This window comes from Huiozyma naganishii, chromosome 7 (assembly GCF_000348985.1).
Source record: "Huiozyma naganishii CBS 8797 chromosome 7, complete genome".
Lineage (NCBI taxonomy): Eukaryota > Fungi > Ascomycota > Saccharomycetes > Saccharomycetales > Saccharomycetaceae > Huiozyma > Huiozyma naganishii.
Window position 1 is genome coordinate 727,296 of NC_035928.1, and position 12,918 is coordinate 740,213.

General features: G+C 47.8%; 7 protein-coding genes across 7 annotated transcripts; 3 read left to right on the forward strand and 4 right to left on the reverse strand.

Moving 5' to 3' along the window:
* Nucleotides 1-1,087: 1,087 nt before the first annotated feature.
* On the forward strand, nt 1,088-1,927 carry COQ5 (2-hexaprenyl-6-methoxy-1,4-benzoquinone methyltransferase; the record flags this gene model as incomplete). Its single annotated transcript, XM_022609223.1, has 1 exon — nt 1,088-1,927. The coding sequence occupies one exon, from the start codon at nt 1,088-1,090 to the stop codon at nt 1,925-1,927; it is 840 nt and encodes a 279-aa protein (XP_022465641.1).
* A 75-nt stretch (nt 1,928-2,002) lies between these two features.
* CTK3 (Ctk3p) lies at nt 2,003-2,815 on the reverse strand (the record flags this gene model as incomplete). Its single annotated transcript, XM_022609224.1, has 1 exon — nt 2,003-2,815. One exon carries the CDS (start codon nt 2,813-2,815, stop codon nt 2,003-2,005), a length of 813 nt encoding a protein of 270 aa, XP_022465642.1.
* Nucleotides 2,816-2,971: 156 nt separating this feature from the next.
* Nucleotides 2,972-3,643, reverse strand: DAT1 (Dat1p; the record flags this gene model as incomplete). The annotated part of the gene is made up of 1 exon (XM_022609225.1): nt 2,972-3,643. One exon carries the CDS (start codon nt 3,641-3,643, stop codon nt 2,972-2,974), a length of 672 nt encoding a protein of 223 aa, XP_022465643.1.
* Nucleotides 3,644-4,124: 481 nt separating this feature from the next.
* On the forward strand, nt 4,125-5,705 carry TAF8 (Taf8p; the record flags this gene model as incomplete). The annotated part of the gene is made up of 1 exon (XM_022609226.1): nt 4,125-5,705. One exon carries the CDS (start codon nt 4,125-4,127, stop codon nt 5,703-5,705), a length of 1,581 nt encoding a protein of 526 aa, XP_022465644.1.
* A 194-nt stretch (nt 5,706-5,899) lies between these two features.
* VAN1 (Van1p) lies at nt 5,900-7,435 on the forward strand (the record flags this gene model as incomplete). The annotated part of the gene is made up of 1 exon (XM_022609227.1): nt 5,900-7,435. One exon carries the CDS (start codon nt 5,900-5,902, stop codon nt 7,433-7,435), a length of 1,536 nt encoding a protein of 511 aa, XP_022465645.1.
* A 97-nt stretch (nt 7,436-7,532) lies between these two features.
* ATR1 (borate transporter) lies at nt 7,533-9,161 on the reverse strand (the record flags this gene model as incomplete). Its single annotated transcript, XM_022609228.1, has 1 exon — nt 7,533-9,161. The coding sequence occupies one exon, from the start codon at nt 9,159-9,161 to the stop codon at nt 7,533-7,535; it is 1,629 nt and encodes a 542-aa protein (XP_022465646.1).
* A 372-nt stretch (nt 9,162-9,533) lies between these two features.
* On the reverse strand, nt 9,534-12,695 carry NAB6 (Nab6p; the record flags this gene model as incomplete). Its single annotated transcript, XM_022609231.1, has 1 exon — nt 9,534-12,695. One exon carries the CDS (start codon nt 12,693-12,695, stop codon nt 9,534-9,536), a length of 3,162 nt encoding a protein of 1,053 aa, XP_022465647.1.
* Between the last annotated feature and the right edge of the window lie 223 nt (nt 12,696-12,918).

Here is a 12,918-nt window from a genome sequence, read left to right on the forward strand (position 1 = left end):
GTTATGCCTTTGCGGGGATGCCTTCTATACACCTCTTATAGCACTGGTGTATCCTCCAAAAATAAATACTTGGTAAACTGAAACCAAACCGTGCAAGCTTTCTAACGCGATGAATCTGAATATACCGCGAAGCAAATAGAGCGAAGGGAGGCAGGGAGATGGGATGAAGATTGGTCTACACGACAGAAGCCAAAAAAAAGAATCCGACGTTTCCAAAACCCTTTCAGCAGCAGAGCAACGGCAGTGTTCCCTCAGTGAAAGCAGACCGTTCCTGACCGGTGTGGTAACTGCCCAACCTGGTTCCCAGTTAACCTGCCCAGTCCTGCAAGTCTCGGGATCTTCTCGAATTTGAAGGAATCGACTTCAGACGCGAATTTCGCCAAATTCTCGCGTTTTTTTTCCAATTTCTTTTTGGGGAATGTTTTTGCCGAAAGCGGAAAATTCTGGGATTCCCGTTTGGGACAGTGTCTCCGGTTCGAATCGTGGCGGCAGCGGTGGAGGTCTTGTAGTCGAGAGGTGGACGGTGGGCAGTGGGCAGTGGACCCTGAACCCTGGGTCACCCTGGGATGCACACTTATTTACACTATCATTGTAAGAAGACCGTGCTGGGTTTCCTTCGCGGCGTCTCTGTGGCCACCTCTATGGTTACTACGGTCACTTTAATTACTCCCAATTGTTTCGAGGTGGAGGATCAGACTACAGGGTATGGACACTGGGTGGTTCAGCCACCCAGTGTAATTTAAACGCGCTACATAGAGGAGCAAGTGTACTGTCTCACGTAAACTACTTGACATAAACCGAGGGGGAGGTATTAACTACGAATTTGACAGCGAGTGCAAAGAATCGGGGGGATTCCCATCGGGGAGAAACCCTCATCAGGTTGAATAGTCAAGTGGTAGTTACAGAATCAGTACCAGTATCAGTACCAGTGCCAGTGCCAGTACTCATGCGTCCGTTTAGCCCCAGACGTGTTGCCCCAACGCACTGCAAATATAAAAAGTACATACAAAATAAAGGCGACTATTGCAACTAAACAGCAAGTGTTGCCTGACTACTTTCCCCCCCCGACAGGCCCATTCGTGTGAAGATGCTAGCGAGGTCAATTGTGTCGCGTCGCTCGATCGCCACCTCGGCGCGGTTACTCAACGGTACGACTCATTTTGGGTCCAAGACGGTCCCCACGGAGCAGAAGGAGAAACTAGTCGGCAATGTCTTCTCCAGTGTAGCTTCCAAATACGATGTCATGAACGACGTGATGTCACTGGGGATTCACAGGCTGTGGAAGGACCATTTTATCAACAAGTTGGACCCTGGGAAACGTGCCAACTCTCGCGACCCAATGCAATTCATCGATGTCGCTGGCGGATCAGGGGATATCGCGTTTGGGATCCTGGACTACGCTAAGGCGAAACACGGCGACACAGTCTCGACTATGGATGTCGTGGATATCAACGCTGATATGCTGAAGGAGGGCGAACGGAGAGCCCTTGAACAGGGGCGGTACCACAGGGACCCACGAGTCAGGTTTATGGTTCAAAACGGGGAGACACTGGACGAGATCGAGTCCAACTCGAAGGACGTATACACCGTGTCCTTTGGTATCAGGAATTTCACCAATATCCAAGCTGGGCTCAACACAGCGTACAGGGTGCTTAAACCTGGCGGACTCTTCTACTGTCTTGAATTTTCCAAGATAGAGAACCCACTGCTAGACTGCGTGTACCAACAGTGGGCCAAAGTGTTGCCTGTCATGGGATCCATTGTCGCTAACGACTACGATTCGTACCAGTACCTCGTCGAGTCCATCGAGCGGTTCCCAGACCAGGAGAGCTTCAAATCGATGATCTCTAAGGCTGGGTTCCAATCTGCCGGGTACGAGAGTTTGACGGGCGGTATATGTGCTATCCACTGGGGGGTGAAAGTTTGACCAGGGTGAGGACCAGACATTGCTTATGAAAGATGCTTGTTTATACATGCGCGGGACCCCCCGCCTCTATTCATTCTATATAAGGTACGACTCTCTTGCTAGATTGGTCAGATGCCGTATTTGCGCCATGTCGAACTCGTTGAGGGGTTCTGTGCTGGCCCATTTCTGCTCAAACTCTGCCGCGTTTAGGATACTGTGGTTGGGTCTCTCGACAACCCAGATTTGTTCCTTCGACCGTTTGTGTCGCTCTCTGTCCAGCTCCATCCTACCGAGTGTCGTGGCGACTGTTTCTTTGGAAACCGGTTGTGGTGTCTGCGGGTCTGCGCTCAGCGCTAACGTGCCCTCCTCTAAGTACCTCTGCTGAAGTTCCGTCTTGAACTGCATCCGTTGGTGGACCACCTCTTTCACGGAGCGGAAGACTTCTGAGTGCTGTTCCCCAGCAAATTCTTCCCTGAGTATGTTGAGCATGTCGAGACACACAGTCAAGTTTGCAAGGGACTCTGTGTTTCCCTGCGGCAGAGCCAACTGGAACACTGTGGCCAGAGATGGAAGCATGAACTGTGAGACGATCCGCTGTGGGATTGGTGCTGAATCCCGATTGAGTATCCCCATGATCTTGCCGTAGTACAACACAACGGTGACCCTATCCAGTGGGTCCATCTTCTCCATTTGGTCGAGCATGCACAAGTGGAAGTCCTCGTAGTGTTCCTTGCAGTTGTTCAAGTAGAACTGTATTGGGTCTGGTGTTTCAAACTTGTGTTGCGGCGAGACCGCTGCACCAGCCGTAACGCTTGTCGCCGCTGTGCTTGTCGACAAGACACTGTGCAAAGTTTTGTGCAAGTTCTTCAACACCTGTATAAACTGTAAACGAGCCTCTATTGAATCCATGCCGTGTCTTACCTCTTGATACTTGCACCGTCGCCAGCATAGATGAACAGAGACACTAAAAAATTATACATGTATATTATAATGTCTGTATGTGTTAGATATTGTGGTATTAGATATCTATATGTGATTGGAGAGTACGACAGCGGTACAGTTGTGTTACGTGGTGTAGAATGAATCGACTGTGTGTGCTCGTCCGGCACCGATATCCGATACAGGCGATATCTTTCTTAGAATATTATTATTGTTATTGGTTGGGGTGGTATTTGTGGATGTGGTGGTGCTACTGTTTGTGCTGTTTGTGCGATCCATGTGGGTCCCGCCGCTGTGATTACTTGCCACAAGTCCGTGGAAAGTGTTAGCGTGGCCGTTCCCGGCCAAATCCACCGCTGAAGCGTCGTAGTACTCTGCGTTGAGCTCGTTGGGCGATATGAAGGGACTACCCGTCCCGGTTCCAGCAGACCCAGCCGTCGCCGCCACTGCCGCAGCACTCGCGTGCGCAATCGCATTTACATCCTCGCCAGCTGAAGAACAGTTCAAAATCTCGTTCAAAGAGGGCAACCCGCCGCTCTGTATTCGCGTCTGCGGACTGCCCGTCAACTCGCGCAGCGCATCCACAGCAGCCATATCCTGCGACGAGACGGAGGCAGTGTTCTTCCCCTTCCCTTCACCACCACCACCACCAGTCTTCGCATCAGCACCGGCACCATCCACAGCACGCCGCCTGCTCCGCCGCCCACTCCCCGGTTTCCTGCCCTCCCGCAGCGTCTTCCCCTTCCCGGGCTTCCTCCCGCTCCCGGGCTTCCTGCCCTGTGCCAATGTTTTCGCCATGGTTATCTTCCACTGCTGCTTCCTTGAAACACGCCAAACACAACCCGATCTCTCTTGATCTCTTGACCTCTTCCTGATCAGTGTCTACGGGTCTCTTTGTTCAGTGCGTCGCAATTCAGAAAAATTTCACTTTTTTTTTAACTTTTTTCTTTTTTGCGATGACTTTAGGGCTTGGTATGGTGTCTAAAAATATTAGGGCTTTCTAAGGGGTATGGGTGTTGTGTTTAGGGTTTGCAATTTTTGTAAATTAGGGCTTGACGTTTTAGGGTTTGCAAATGGAAAAAAAAATTAGGGCTTCAAAACGGGTTTTAGGGCTTGCAATTTTACTGAAATTAGGGCTTCGGGTGCTCCATGGAGCAGTTGAAGAGATGCGCCTGGCGTATACCAACGAGAACGTCAGAATGGATGGATGGCACAGGTAGAGGGTGCTGTTGTTGGTCTAGGAGAGTCTGGTACACTGTGTTTGTGTCTGTGCTGCGGGATGAGTGATTGGGAGTCAGATGAGAAGAGCGGTGTGAAGGGTGCTTTGGTGGGCGACGTCTCTGCGCCTGTTGAGCTGCCACACGAGCCCTGGGACGCTAGAGTTGACCAGATGCTGGCGAACTCTGTCGCATTCCAGATGAGTGCTGGGTTGGCCCGTGGTGGGGGTGGGGGTGGCGTGGGGATGGCTGGGCAGGCGTTCCAGCTGTTGTTGCAGCTTGTGGAGGAACAGCTGTCCGGGATGGTCACTGAGTTGCACAGGATCGCAACGGTGCAGCGTAGGCAGCACGCGACTCACGACGACGTGGCGTTGTTGTTGCAGGGGTTCCAATTGACTCCGGAGGATATCGAGGAACAGATGTACTTGTCGAAGAAGATTGGCTACAACAGAATGCAAGTGCCCAGGGAGCAGACTGTACAGTTGCAAGATGCTACGGGTTCGTATGACCGGTTTAAACTTGTTGAGAATCAACAACTGATTGCCTCGGGCCTGAGTGGCTCGGATATGTCGCAGGAGCTACCAATTGCGGAGAAGATCCCCGCTTGGTTACCGAAACTGCCCCCAAACCATACTTACAAGTTCACTACAGAGTACAATAAGTTACTCAATGACGAGAAAGTCTTGAAGGAAAAGATCATCAAGGAGAGTATGGAGATAGAAGTGTCGTTATCGAACCTTGTACGGAATTGCGACCGAGACGCAGATACGAAGGTGGACGAGAGGGCTAGAGAGACACCGCCAGAGGAACTGAAACGGATCGATGACGAGATTGTGGCTCTGTACGGTCCATTGGAGGAGATTGCGGAGAGACACGAGGGGCCACGTACAAAGCGTAGAACACCTCTTTATCTGAAGAAATCTTTCGACGTGCAAGCGTACTCTCTAGGGAGGGTTAAACTTGCACGTAACGCGGTACAGAGATTCGAATGGGAGACCAAATACAGACCTCGCAACCCGTTCCTCTGCAGTCATAGGGCAGTACCTGAAAATAGCAAGAAAGTGTACTCTATGCTCGAGAACTCGCTGAACGAGCTTGTACAAGTGGATCTACCGAGACTCGAAAGCAGGAAAGCAGCGGCAATCGCACACGCAGTGGAACAGCGAGACGCAAAACTTGCCGAATTGAGAGCCAAACTCAAGGAAACGACGCCTTCTGCCACGAAACCGTTTCAGGGGATGGACATTAACATCGGCGGCGGCGGAGATGATGACGCAGTGGATGACGATGAAGTCGCTCTGTTCGAAGAACTGTCAGGTAGTTCGGACGACGACGACGATGGTGGAATCGAAACAGTTACTAAGACTACAAATTTACCAAATACACAGGGAAACCCAATGGCTGGACCCCGACTCGCAGTGGTGGTCCCCGAGGAACCATCTGCACCTGCTTCCGCGTCCGAAGTACCGTCAGAACCGATGCCAGGAACGGCAGAGAAACCGGAAGAACACGATGCCAAGGAGAATGCAACTGCATCTGCTAGCCCGGCTGCTCATCCTGCAACCGACCCCGCCGCTACGGCCCCCGAGGGCAGCGAAACGGACCGGCCCATCGCTCAAGCGGCGCCCTCCAGCTCCGAATAGCGTAGAGACTTAAATAACGCGAACGGGAACACCGTAACAAAAACGTGAAAAAGAAGCAATAAAAAAAATAGTGAAAAATGTCAGACTGAAACAGTGAAGAGGTGTCAAGTAAGAGAGGGATTGCCGTTTGACACTTCGCGTACACGTGTTTCCATCTGCTTCAATTGTCACACCGTTGAGGCTCCCTTCATGCTATGTCGCTGCTAAATTGGAGGAGAAGAGCCGCCTCGCAAAGTCGCGAACTGCCCACTTACATGGGGACAAAGGACAATAAGACTGCAAAATTTGTTCCCAAGAGAAAACGACAAACACTGTTGCGTTTGATTTCCCTGCTGGGTTTAGTGGTCTTTGTTGCTGTCTCAACTGTCAGCTTGTCGAGATACTTGAGAGGACCTGCGAGCATTAATAAAATTTTGAAGAAACTGGAGAGTGGGAATCACAACTATAAGACGGTGAATCTGCAAGAGAACGAGTACTATAACTACGATTTTGAAACCTTGGACCCACACGTCATTGGTAAATTTGACCAAGGGGTTCAGCATTATCTGATCTCCGAATTTGGCAACGACGTTTTGACCCCAAAGGATCAAGAAAGATACGAGGCGGAAGTCAAACAGCTTTTCGACTCTACAGTGCAAAGATACGACCTCAACGAATTCACCGGTAGCCCAGATGGGGAGACCAACAGGGATCACGTTTTGATATGTGTACCTCTCAGAGATGCTGAAGAAGTGCTGCCGTTGATGTTCAAACATCTGATGAACTTGACTTACCCACACGAACTGATAGATGTGGCATTCTTGGTCAGCGATTGCTCGGACGATGATAACACTTTGGAAGCATTGATTGCATATTCGAGACAATTGCAAAACGGCACTTTGTCTCAAATATTCGGAGAGATGGATGCAGTCACCGATTACCTCAACGCGAAAGACCGCAAGAATAACAAACTGTATCTAAAATACATGAAACAGGAGTACTTGAATAAAGTAGAAAAGGCCTTCACCCCACCATACCACGAAAACTACGATAAACCGTTCAGATCCGTGCAGATATTCGAAAAGAATTTCGGCCAAATAATTGGGCAAGGGTTCTCTGATAGACATGCGGTTAAAGTGCAGGGTATACGGAGAAAACTGATGGGCAGATCGAGGAACTGGCTGACTGCAAATGCTTTGAAACCGTATCATTCATGGGTGTATTGGCGTGATGCAGACATCGAACTGTGTCCAGGGTCTGTGATACAGGACATGATGGCCAAGGACTACGACGTACTTGTGCCGAACGTGTGGAGACCGTTGCCAGAGTTTTTGAACGGGGAACAACCGTACGATTTGAATTCCTGGATGGAGTCACCAGAAGCTCTCGAACTCGCAGAAACGCTCGATGAGGATGACGTTATTGTAGAGGGCTATGCGGAGTACCCAACTTGGAGAGTGCATCTTGCCTACATTCGTGATGAGGAGGGCGATCCCAGCGAAGTTGTGGATCTGGATGGCGTGGGTGGCGTTTCCATATTAGCAAGGGCCAAACTGTTTAGAAACGGTGTCCAGTTCCCAGCATTCACTTTCGAAAACCATGCGGAAACTGAAGCCTTTGGTAAAATGGCTCGCAAACTAGGGTTCCGCGTAGGTGGCTTACCTCACTATACTCTATGGCATATATATGAGCCCAGTGACGACGATTTGAGGGAGATAGCTAACAAAGAGAGAGAGAAGAGAAGAGAATGACAAATGAATGCAAAGATGCTATTAGTCTATAAGAATATATATGAATGACGATGCTAACTTTCTTGTCGATTTTGAGGAAAGAGAGTTGAAGAGAACTCTATGACAAATTCGTTTCAGAAGTGGACTCCATACGTTCCTTTCTGTCGATCCACAGTCTTTCGCACATGTAGATGAGCGAGAGAATCACAGCCAACGAGGCTATCCCAATACCGAGGTATTCAGCAGCTCTGTAACCTTTTAATAAGTCTTTCCCGTTCTGGTTTATCTGACTTTCGACTGTGGAACCCATACCAAGACACAATGACATGGAATAATTGACCATTGTGTTGGCCAAAGATCCCGCCATACCTTGGTATTGATTGGGCAAACTATCGCTCAAGATAATGGCTGCCGCGGGAAAGGACATATCCATCCCAAAACTCAAGATTATCATGGTACCCAAATTCATACGGAAGTATGTTTGCTTCACAGGCGTTACACTAAGCATGATAATCCCAACGTCAAATGCTATCATCGAAAAGAATAAAATAATGGAGGCGGATATCTTCCTTATGGACAAGCCAACGACAACTGAGGCAACAACCCCCCATATCGCGAACATGAAATACGTACCTCCTGCCCACACAGTAGAGTAGTGTCTTAGATTCAACAGGAATGCAAAGTAGTAGAAGGAAAAGATGCCGAATGAACCCCAACCCAAGAACAAAGCCATTAAAATCATGACCATGTGTCTGTTTTGTGTGATCACCCGGGGTAATAATGGAGATGCTGCGTAATGGACCTCATAAATGAAAAACAGTGTCAAAACAAACACCGACACTATCAACAAAACGATAATATAGGCCTTGCCCCAGCCGTCAATGGGACCTTGGTTCCAGACGAAGTTTAGCAAAATCAAACCAACCACTGCCAAACCAGAACCAATCCAATCCATTGAAAACCCGTGGACATTTGTTGGGATGTGGTTGGGGATACTGTACAAAGCACCGAGTAGCGTTAAAGTAGACGCAATTGCCATGGCATAGAAGGACCAAGGCCAGTCATCTGGATTTTTGGTACCAATCAGTCCCGCAAAAAAGGCGCCCATGAACGCACCGACAGGAGCACATGCTCCAATAAGGCTGATGACAATATTCTTCCGAAAAGTATTGGGTTTATAGATATTACCGACGCAGCCCATCACGTTCGGTAAAATAAAGGCCACACCCAACCCCTGAAAGGATCTGCTGACAATGAAAAATGTGTCGCTGTGTGTATAGTTGGTAAACCCAGAGATGAGAGCCCAGATAATGAAGAAAATATTACCCCCGACTAGTGACCATTTCAAACCATATATATCACCGACTCTGCCGCTGATAAGAATAAAAGACCCGGAAACCAGGGGGAAAGACGCCATGAGCCATGTCTGGTTCTTCGCATTGCTGTGGAATGATTTGGTCAAAATGTTCATCAGGGACAAAGTTTGTGGTATGCAAGCCTGATTCAACAGCTGACTCATCATGCAGGTACCAACAAAAATATACTCCTGCCAGCGATTTTGGAAGTAAGTTGTGTCTTGCCATTTGCAATTGGGATCGGTTGTTGCCACATGCGTACTAGTCTCATTACCGGATCCAAGCTTATCAGAATCGGTATTTTCCACTGTCCATCCTGAACTGACCTCATCGATTGCATTTTTATGATTCTTCTTCTTATCTTTTTTCAAGTAATTCAACAAAAAAGACATCTTGATGTGCTTGTGCTCAATTGCCCTGAACCATTGAACTCTCATAAACTACATTATCTAGTCATGACTATCACCCATTATTTATATGCATATTTTGACTTCGTTTCCATCATCGATGACAAATCAATAAACCCTCGAAAATGAAGGCAAAAAAAGATTTTCTTTTCTCGACCTCCCACATTGTCATGGCAACAGAGTGGGGGTGTCTGCGATGAGTAATACGGAAGATGTGACACAACCGCACCCTATACACTTCGCGGTCTTCCGTTGTAGAAATGCTTGTTTACAAGGTATCTTTACGCGCCTCGCAGACTTATATTTCTATATATTTTATTAGTACAGAGAACAATACCTCGGGGAAGGTGGAACGCGTTACTGGTCATCATACTGCTCAGTACCCTCGTTAGAGGCACCGAGCACGTTGGCTGCATACATGAACGTAGAGTGCTGTAATTGTGCCAAATATTGGGCCATCACATCAGATCCGGGGATTGTGCGCGCGTTCCTGGGAAGTTGTTGCCTATGTCTACCGTTTTCAGCCTTTCCATACCCGGTGTCTGGGTGATCGTTACCTGTAACAAGTTCGTTATGGTAGCTCGCCTCTGCGTATTGTCGCGATATGGTATCGGGGGCTAGTGGAGGAGGTGGCGAAGATACTTCGTGTAAGGCTACTAGCTTTCGTTTGTCCGAGGGAGGAGACAGGGTCGACGGGTCGCCTTCCAGAACACCCACCGAGCGGTTCGGGTCGTTGGGAGGATTTATTATCAATTCTATGTCCGATGACGAGCCAGAGTTGTTGGTGTAGTTCAAAGGAGCGATACCAGCATCTGTATAGCTCCCATTGGTATGATCCTCAAGGTCGCCCATCACTGGCGAAATCGGACTCGCCGATTCCACTTCCATAATACTAATCCCTAATGAGTCAAGCGAAAGTTCATCTTTCTTCTCGGCAGACCCTGTATTGATTGCAAACGCGTCGAATGGATTTTCCTCCGGGATCGTGCCATTTACCATTTCTCTTCTCTCTGCGTCCTGGTTCCTTCTCTTCTCCTCCAACTGGCTCAACCTGACATCACGAGTGTGCTTCTTGACTTTCTTGTGATACTTGGAAGTCTTACCGGCCACCAGGTTTCTGTTTATATTCCCGCACCTATCCTTCCCGTAATTGATAACAAGGCCCTCGTATCTGTGGTCGAACAACTGGTTGAAATGGTCTTGTTTGGTGCTCGCATCTTCTACCAGTCTGATTGCAGAACTTATATTCATGAAATTGACCCAACAACAATGGCTGTCGTTCAACATGTTGATTTGTTCTATAGAACCGTAATGCAGAAAATCTTTCCTCAAAACTTCCTTAGCCGGTAATTTAAAGCTTTCATGGTAGATTTTGAACTTTGGATCCTTAATGTATTTGTCTTTGAATGCAATTTCGGGCAAGCTGATGTAAACGTTCCTACTCGCTCCAATAGTAACAGCAAGTGCAATAGGCTTGGGTAATGGCCCAGTGTAGGTCCCCCAACCCAGTTTTAAGGTGTTGCCATGTAGAACGATCGGGTCGATAAAGGCATTGGCATAAAATTGCACAGCAGCGGATGCCTCTATAAAAGTGATGAAGCAAATGTGTTTCGCTTCGATGAATTTAATGTTTTGAAGAATACCGCCACGAACCACATTGCAAATATCCTCGGCACGGGACCGCGGATTGATGTTCCCGATGTATATCGTACGATTATTAAAGTCACTCCCCATTGCTGTGGCAACTTGCGTAGAAGTCTTCATCTGAGATTCCAAAGAGTCTGTAATTGGATGAGCAAATTTACCACCGGCATGGTCGCGTTGTTGCCTTTGCGAGTTCAGGAATAATTGTTGTTGTTGAGGTGACATAGGACCCGATGGAGTGGCCGGAATAAACCCAGGAGGCAAATTTGGAACAGAGTTAGAATGATTTAGATCTAGTGGCAGAAATGACGCTGGGGGAGAACCAATATCGTTTGGGAATGCTCCAAACGCCCTTGGAGTGCTGATTGAAGATTGTGGTCCACCAATTGGGCGTGTCTGAGGTACAGGAAGCGACTGTACAATGCCATTAGAATGCTCGGAAAATTGCTCGAATAGCGGCTCTGGGTAATCTTCTACACGCAACTTCAAAGTTGACTCTTGTAATTCAATACTCTTCAATTTATTGACTAAACCGTCAACATCATCTGCTAAGGACGTAGAGGACTCCGATGAAACCAGGCTCAGCATGCTATTGTTAGGAAAAAACTCCTGATCCTTCTTGGAATTAGGTGGACTAGTATCACGATTTGATTCTGTGTCGTTTGCATGAGGTTTCTTTTGTGACGCCGCGGGACTTTGCTGCGGTGGATGAGTTACCTGAACGTAGAAAAATTTCGTCAGGTGTAACTGCTTAATGTTAAGCTTCAAATAGTCCATGATCTCCATAGCCATTGGAATGCTCAAGAACGTTATGATTGCGTAGTTTTTCCCAAACACTTTTGTCCCGTGTTGTGTTTTGAAAACTGCAATGTGTTCTAAGATGTACCTATTGTTTCCCTCCGATAGGAACTTCAATTTTTTGTTCAACAGTTCATCTCTAGTGAGAATAACATCTTTATCAACAAATTCTATCGCGATGGATCGAGTTGCACCTGTCTGGGCGGCCATATCAAAATGTAGGTTGGCCATCCCGTCTCCATCATCCGCGGCAAAGCGGCGGTATATCTTACCTTCCACTTTTGTGGGGCGTTGTCTCATTGATACAAAACTCAACTCCAAAGAGCTGGCTTTAAGCTGTTCTTTAAACTCTTTCAGTCTCTGCAATACATTGTTGTAGAAGTTCAGACATATTTGCACAGACAGGAAACTCAAGAGAAAGCCATATTTCTCCGGTTGTTGTCCCTCCTTCGTTATGTAGACACTTTCCACGGAGTTGTTCTGTACAAACTTGGACACGAACGTATGCAAGTCCACCATATCGTCAATGTTACCCAACAACAAAGAACGGGTTCTATAAAGATCATCGCCCTTTGGGAGTATCTTGTATGAAATTTCAAAGGGAATCTGGAACAAGCCGTTAATAATCTGTGGGTCTGTTCTATAATAATTCATCGAACCAGTGCCGTTTGCCATCCCCGTGTGACTGCCCTTTCTCTGAGCGGTGTAGTTCGTTTGTGGGAGGTTGGGTGTCGACACGAAGGGGGAGCCCATCAAAAGATGAGACGGTAACAGGGTAGCCCCGTAAGCTGTATCAAAGGGTGTGGGCATCCCGTTAGTCATTGGTGAATTTGGTGGAAAGTTCTGGGCAAAATTTTGAGGGAAAGGGTGCGACTGCTGGGACAGAGGCGCCTGTTTTGAAACTGTCCCCTGTGGATACCCGTGTGTATTTTGGTTGAATTGGTACATCACTTGCGGGTATGTGGGTCTCGGCCCCGAGTTCTCGGCGTCCCGGTTGTTCACCGAATCTTGAGTGAAACCCGGGTGGTTCTGGTTGTAACCGTGTTGTGCGTTATTCCTTTTCAATTGGAAATCCATGGTGTTATGTAGCGGACACAAAAAAGAAAAATATACACCCGCAATTTGCAATGGTTTCAATCCCTATGCAATGCTTGTTACACTCTTGGTATATGAGCCTTCTGGACAGCCAATTTCTCTTTGTCCACCACCGTCTGGACCAATACCCAAACACACCAGGTTTTCTTTTTTAGTCTTTTTTTATAGAAATTCGAAAACGGTAAAGTGCGGTGATCATCGCTAT